Source organism: Symphalangus syndactylus, chromosome 10, assembly GCF_028878055.3.
Source record: "Symphalangus syndactylus isolate Jambi chromosome 10, NHGRI_mSymSyn1-v2.1_pri, whole genome shotgun sequence".
NCBI lineage: Eukaryota > Metazoa > Chordata > Mammalia > Primates > Hylobatidae > Symphalangus > Symphalangus syndactylus.
The window spans coordinates 71,093,808-71,101,920 of record NC_072432.2 but is presented as its reverse complement, the minus strand read 5'-3'; the positions used below and the strand labels follow the sequence as shown (position 1 = coordinate 71,101,920).

General features: G+C 39.8%; 1 protein-coding gene across 1 annotated transcript; it reads right to left on the bottom strand.

Annotated features, from left to right (window-relative positions):
• Positions 1 to 656: 656 nt before the first annotated feature.
• LOC129492297 (death domain-associated protein 6-like) lies at positions 657 to 3,423 on the bottom strand. Its single transcript, XM_055297439.2, is given in 2 exon segments — positions 657 to 1,398; positions 1,401 to 3,423. Coding segments are annotated over 2 exon segments (2,121 nt in total). The 5' UTR covers positions 3,163 to 3,423; the 3' UTR covers positions 657 to 1,039.
• Between the last annotated feature and the right edge of the window lie 4,690 nt (positions 3,424 to 8,113).

The following is an 8,113-nucleotide window of genomic DNA, read 5'->3' as shown; positions in this document are numbered from 1 at the left end:
AAGGAAGAAGTACAATTATCTCTGTTTGTACACAGCATAATACTTTAGGTATAAAACTCTAAAGATCACACACACACTCACATGCACACACACATAGTTAAAACTAATAAACAAATTTAGGAAAGCAGTAGGATACAAAAGCAACACATAAACATTAGTTTCATTTTTACTTACTAACAATGAACAATCAGAAAAGAAAGTTAACAAAATAATTCCATTGATTATAGCATCAAAAAGAATGAAACACTTATCAACTTAGCCAGGGATATGAAAGACTTGTAAAACGAAAACTATGGAAGACTTAAATAAACAGAAAGATATTCCATGTCCATGTGTTGGAAGACTTAATATTTTTAAGATGTTAACACTACCCAAAGCAATCTTAACATTAAATACTATGCCTTTCAAAACTTCAGCAATTTTTATAGAAAGAAATAATCTATTCTAAAATGTATATGGAAAAACCGAGGGACACCAAATAGCCAAAACAATCTTGAAAAAGAACAAAGCTGGAGAACTCACACTTCCTGGTTTCAAAATTTATTACAAAGCTTCAGTAATCAAAACAGGGTGCCACAGGCATAAAGACAGACTTACAGGCCAATGAAGCAAAATCGAGATCCCAGAAATAAATCTTCACATATATGGTGAAATGATTTTTTTTTTTTACAGTAAGAAAAGAACTTTATTGTTTATTAATGTTTCTGTGTAAAACTTAAGCTTTTTTCTTTTTTTTTTTTTAAAGAAACACCACCAAAAGGGGTTTAGCTTATTCCATCCCTTCCTCAGTCATCTGCTTCCCACCTTCCTCCAAATGCTATCCCAAAACATTCTGGAGGCAGGGAGAAGGGGAGGCAGCTAATCAGAGTCTGAGAGCACGATGATCTCTTCTGGATCTCATTGTGTGGCCACACTTGTCTGCAGGGAAGTGAGAGACAGAGTCAAAGAGATCTGGAGTACAGGAGAAAAGACACAGGAGGATTTAGAGGATTTAAAACGGTGGGAAAAAGGAAGAGACAGGATGTGGCACGTGCAATATTCAGACAGAGCAGCTTTGCCTTTCCACAGAGCTGTTTCCTAATGGCCCTGATCCTGTTTGCTTCTTCTCCTTCCGAGATTTTTTGCAGGGGGGACCAGAATCTCCCCAGTTGTGAGGAGAGACGCCTCCATTGAAAGAAGTAGAAGAGACCATGCCTGCCCCATTCTCTAAGACAGTGGTGATGGGCTCCTCTGATTGCTTCCTGGAAGAGGAAATGTCTGTCTCCACAGAGGAAGGGGTATCCAGGGGCAAAGCTTCAATCTCTAGATCAAAGAGCTGAGACACAGGGCTTTCTTCCTCCAGGGTCAGCTCCTCAGGCTGTTCTCCATTGCTTTCAGCATCTATGCTGGAGGGGGCCGGGGTTCTTCTGACAGTAACGATGGTGACACTATGCGTCCTTTGTTTTGCTGCTCCCCTGAAGACCTGCTGATCTGTTTGCCAGGTTCCAGGTTCTTTTCAGTGGAGATCTGTGGTGAGGACATGGGGCTCTTGTCTCCATTGTTACCTGCTGCTGCTTCTTCCTCTTCGTCCTCCTCTTCATCGTCCTCCTGACCCTCCTGCATCTGTTCCAGATCCTCCTCCTCTTCAGAATCTGTGGCCTCCTCCTCTTCTTCCTCCTCCTCCTCCTCCTCTTTCTCATCACTCTCCTCATCTTCTTCGTCATCTGTCTCAGCTCTGGAGGCAGAAGGGCACCCCTGGGATGCCATTCCACTAGGGCCCTCACCAGAATCCAAGGAGGCGTTGGGGGTGTCTGCAGAGTGGGAAGAGGTGCCTTGGAACCGAGCTCTTCTCTTTTTTCTCTCGCCCTCCTCACTTTTGTCTTGCATCGTTGCATATTTGGAGATGACCTCATCCAGCCGACTCATGGCCAAACTCCGGTTTTCCCGAAGGCGCCGGGCCAACACAGGATCTGAGAGTGCAGGGTCAGTGCCTGGCCTATAGTCATCTGTGAGGTGGCAGCCAAAGTTGTAGATGAGATGGAGGTGATGTCGTTCCTGTAACCTGATGCCCACATCTCGGAAGGCATCCTGAGACATGAGCTGGAGCTGCTGTCGGGGGAGGCCAAGGCTGTGTCGGGCAGCTACCTTCTCTACAGCCCGAAGCACATCCCCATAGTCAGGGAAGGTATCAGGCCCTGGCTTGTTGATGAGCCGCTCAATGCGCCTGTTAACCTCTGGGTAGCGGGTGCCACGGTAGGGGATGCGCTGCTCTATGACACGGCCAGTCAGTGAAGAGCAGTCTTTCAGCTCACATAGTCGCCCAAAGAGGCGGATCAGCTTACGCTTCAACCGTGCCTCCTGCAAGTATGTGGAGTCTGGGTCATCCAATTCTGAGAGATCCAACTCCTTTTCCTGCAGCCGCCGGATCTCTGCCACATAGAGCGCCAGCAGCTGCTCCAAGCGCTGAATCTGCCGCCGGGAACCACGGGTCCTTGGGGCCTGAGAGGCAGTGTTTTCAGCATTTGTGGGGTCCAAGGAGAGGTGTGTGGGAGGGTTATTCCCAGAGGGCTCATTGGAGGTGGTGGTGGCAGGGGCCAAGTTCAGCTTCTTTTTGGCTGAGTGGGCCCTGAGAACAGTGCAGAGCTCATTGATGTAGACATAGAGCTTAGCTGGCCGGCTCCGGGCCCGAGATAGGACCCTAGAGAGGATGTTGCAGAACTCCGCCGAGGCCAAAAACAGAGAGTGGGCACATTGCTGCCGGTTATAGAGGAATGGGACCACCTCAGAGTGGTCTGCTGTCTGCGTCTTACAAAGTTCAAGGAACTCTTCGAACAGCTTCTCATTCTCCAGCTTGTAGCATTTCTTGCCGCCCGAACTACTGCTTCCTCTGGCCCCATGAGGCTCAGAGGAGCTAGGGGCTTCTGCCCCAGGTGAGGCCGCATTGGGGAGTGGGTGGGAGGGCCCTGGCTGAGCAGCTGCTTCATCTTCATCATCATCATCCAGCATGATGATGCTGTTAGCGGTGGCCATAGGGGATCAAATCCCCCGGAGGGAGGAAGTGGTGGGGATTTCAGAATTCCTGCTCACAAACCGTCTCTGGAGGCGACCCTCGCCGCAGATCTCAGAACCTCGCATGGTTCCCTCCGCCTTCCTTCCCACTCCAGTGAAATGATTTTTGACCATGGGTCCAAGATCATTCAATGAGAGAAAGAACAATCTTAAAAAAAAAAAAAAATGGTGGGATGGTGGTGGAACAACTGAAAAATCACATATAAAATAATGAAGTTGGACCCTTGTATAACACTATGTGGAAAAATTGACTCAAAATTAATCAAAGACCTAAATGTAATACAAAAAATACTATAAAACTCTGAGAAGAAATAATAGAACAAAAGCTTCACAACATTGGAGTTGGCAATAATTTCTGCAATCTGACATCAAAGGCACAGACAACAAAAGAAAAAACTTTAAAAATTGTAGTTGATAAACTTTTTAAAAAAATTGTATTCAAAAAATACTATCATCAGAATAAAACGGCAACCCAGAGAATGAAAAAAAAAAATTTGCAAATGATATTTGACAAGGGACTGAGATCCAGAATACATGGGGAATTTTAAAAACTCATCAACAAAATAAAACAAATAGCCTGATTCAAAAATGGGCAAAGAACTTTTCTCCAAAGAATAGAAATGGTCAATAAGTACATAAAAGGAGCCTCAACATAATTAATCATTAATCAACATAATTAATCAATTAGCAAATCAAAGCTACAATAACATAACACCTCATACCCATTATGATAGTTACTATTAAAAAAAACAGAAAATAAAAACTGGGCCGGGCGCGGTGGCTCACGCTTGTAATCCCAGCACTTTGGGAGGCCGAGGCGGGCGGATCACGAGGTCAGGAGATCGAGACCAAGGTGAAACCCCGTCTCTACTAAAAATACAAAAAATTAGCCAGGCGTGGTGGCGGACGCCTGTAGTCCCAGCTACTCGGAGAGGCTGAGGCAGGAGAATGGCGTGAACCCGGGAGGCGGAGCTTGCAGTGAGCGGAGATCGCACCACTGTACTCCAGCCTGGGTGAAAGAGCGAGACTCCGTCTCAAAAAAAAAAAAAAAAAAAAAAAAATCTGTTGGCAAGAATGTGGGAAACTGTAAAACTTGTGCACTGTTGGTGAGGATGTAAAATGATACAGCCACTGTAGAAAGCAGTACGTCAGTTCTTTTAAAGATTAAAAATATAAGTACATATAATCCAGCAACCCCAATCCAGGTATATACCCAAGAGAATTTAAAGCAAGGTCTTGAAGAGATATTTGTACACACATGTTCACAGCAATATTATTCAAAATAGCTAAAATGGAAGCAATCCAAGTGTCTGTCAATGCATTAATGGATAAGCAAAATGTAGTGTACACAAACAAAAGAATATTATTCAGCCTTAAAAATGAATACAAGTCTGACATATTCTATAAGAGGATGAAATGGAGGTCATTATGCTAAATTAAATAAGCCAATAACAAAAGACAAATGCTGTATGATTTCATTTGTATGAGGTTCTTAGAATAGTCAAAATCACAGATAAAACAATGGTAGTTTCCAGAGAAATATATTGATTAATGGGTCAAAAGCTTCGGTTTCACAAGACTAAAGAGCTCTGGAGATGGACGGTTATGATTATTGCACAATATAAATGTACTTAGTATCACTGACCTATATATAGCCATACACCACATGATGATGTTTCTGTCAACAAACAGACCACTTACAGGTCATTGTTGCCATAAGTTTGTTATGCAGCTGAAAAATTCCTATTGCCTAGTGAAATTGAAGCTATCATGTCATAGTACAATGCATCAATGCATTGCCTTTTCTATGTTTAGATACACAAATATTTAACACTGTCTTACAATTATCTGTAATATTCAGTACAGTAACATGCTTTACAGGTTTGTAACCTATGGACAGAATGTATCACTGTCTTTTAAGTGATGCATGGTTTACTTTAAAATAATTAAGATAATAAATTTCATATTAAGTGTATTTTATTTTGCAAAGTTACCATCTCTGTCTTCACTTACAGATATTGGCCAAAGTCTGAAACAGGTGAGAGCCGTGATACTAAAATGAGTAGGAAAGTTTGTTAGGTGGGGCAGTGAGAGTTTGACAGAATTTACTGTCAAGATCCAATGCATAAGAACAGTCATTCATTATTACATGAAGAATAACAATTTTTAGAAGAGTATATGCAACATTATTCTATTTAGATAAATCTAAATAAAAATGACATATGTGTGTATATTTTATATGATTACAATAAAGATCTCCAAGGAAACATGCAGATACTAATAGGGATTAGAAAGCTTTGGTAGAATTGATGTCCATTTAAATAAAAGAGTATTACCCTTATGTTCCAAGTGTATATCATGCTTGTAAAATAAACCAATACATTATACAAAATATGCTACTATTAAATTGAAACCAAATTCTTCTAATTATCTAAGAAAGCCAGAATTATGTAGTGATCAGAAATAGACCCCTAAGCCAGGTTTTCTGGGTTGGATTTTCAGGTCTTCTATCACTCACCAGTTGTGTGATTAACCATTAGCGTTAACTTCTCCATTCCTCCTAAATTTCTGTCAAGAATTAAGTATGCAAATACATGTACTTATAGAAGTATGCATGTACACAGCATGCAGAAAAATACTGGTTTTTGTATTGTTATTATCCTATTCGGCTATTTGTGTTCATTCCAGTTAATGATTATAGTATAAAAATTTACATTTATGCTACAAATTTATTTTAAATATTTACACTTATCTGATAGTACTGAGTATTCAAATGCTCTCAGTTCTTTTTATCAGATGCTAATTACTGGTTTATCCAGAGATCCGAATCTGTGTTACAGTCATTTTCCAAGCTTGCCTCTGAAAACTCAAACAAAGAATAAATATCACTCTGTGTTTTTACAGTTAAAAAACAAGGGAAATAAACTACCATCACGGGCATTTTACTCTAACCATGCTGGTTATTTCAAAACCTAAAGTAAAAGGCAATTCAACTTAGTGATTAGTTTAATAACTCCTTTAAAAGAGTGAGTTTTTAATTAATACAAATGTGGCTGCTCAACAATGTACTCTGTTATTCTTCTAACTGTACGTCTGAATAACACATTGACCTGTTCAGTGATATTAAGGTTTGACAGTGGCCTTTATGGAAACGTGGGCGTGTTCCAGCTTCCACTTGCAGTGGTGTGTTGTAACGATGTTTCAGTCACTTCCAGATGGGAATATTTAGGTATCCCCCTACTGGAAAGGTTTGAAGATTGCTATTATTTCTCAAGGAGCACATAGATAAACCGAATTAGTGAGCAAAGGATCAGGCAGAGTGATTGTGTCTAACCAGCTTGGCCATGCCAAAAATAAGACAAACGAAACTAATTATGAATAAGTAATTAAATGTCTGTGTTTTCCAGACTTTTGACAAGTGAGTTTTAATAGTTTTCAGATAACGTCATGCCAACTCTATGAATGTGCATAAAGGAATAAAATAAGCTGTTTAAATGCAGACTTCAAAATGTCTACCCTGTGATGACTGCAGTTGACATGAGAAACTTAGTTAGGAAAACCAGGATGTGGGTTAGTAAGACTGGCCAGGATCTCAGTGGAACAAGGAAACAGTCAATATTCAATTATTATACACAGTTCATTATTTATCCTGAAGCTGGCAATGTAAGGGGCACAATTCAGCTTTTTAGAACATAATGTCAAATGTTAAATACCATCAAATCTATTCTAATTTCAACAGGACTTCTGACTGTACAGTTAGTCTGTTACTATCTTTACCTTAAAGAGAAACATATACCACACAAGTTTATCATAACTTTACTTTAAAACTAAAGAATATTTTAAATCTATTTTGGGAACGGTTTTACACATTTCATTGTGCCAGTCTATAATGTATACTTCCCTTTCAGAAAATGTGCTTTCAGTACACTGCCAACTAGTAAAAATTACCATCTGATTATGTTAAAAGCAGTTCTTCCTTCTTTTTCATTTCAGCTTACCCTCAATCCACTCAGAATCAGATTCTTCACATACTTCTAAAGCTTTTGACTCAAGGTCAGAATGAAGTAAAATATTGCACTTTTTTTCTAAGGAAAAAGAGCTGAGTCAAATATACTCTATCCTACTGTACACTTAAACTTTCTTGTTAAATTAAAATTGGGATCTTAAACGTCTAAGGCAACCTTTTCCTGGTTACTGATGACAAATGATTTTGTTGGACTCAACTGCATTTCTACTGCATTAGAAATGCACAGCATATAACCTTCCTCACATCATGGGTGCTAGTAGAGTGTCCAATTTAAAGTTGGAAAACATTTCCATCAAATTGCAGCTTAAATTAAGCTAATTTTATCATTTCCAGAGTAACCATTCAATACCACTTATGAAGATCACAAGACCTGCTTTCTTTCCTAATCTTAAATTCTGAGGACTTGCATAGGTACATTAAAACGCTCTTAAGCTGATTGGATTTGCTGGCAAGGTTGAAGGGTGACTAGCAGACCACTGCCACAGTCAAATGTCAAAAGTGTTACCAAACTTTTGCATTCATCCTAGGAAGAAGACAACAGCAGTGATTTATTAGGTAAAACAAAGATGTGATTGAAATCACAAATGGAAGACAGAATCCTGGGACTTATTTTCTTCTACTGAAAAATCGGGGCTTTAAAAATTTAAATATATTATTAAAAGAACACATTAAGAATAGCAAACAAGCCTATGAAAAGATGTTCAACATCACTGATCACCAGAGAAATGCAAACCAAAGCTACAATAGATATTACCTTACCTCAGTTAAAATGGCTTTTATCCAAAAGACAGGCAGTAACAAATGCTGAGAAGGGTGTGGAAAAAAGGAAACATTTGTACACTGTTGGCGGGAATGTAAATTTGTACAACCACCCACGATGGTGAACAGTTTGGCAGTTCCTCAAAAAACTAAAAATTGAGCTACCACATCATCCAGCAATCCCACTGGTGAGTATATACCAAAGAGAAAAAAATGAGTAAATCAAAGAGATATCTGCACTCCTTTGTTTATTGCAGCACTGTTTACAACAGCTAAGAT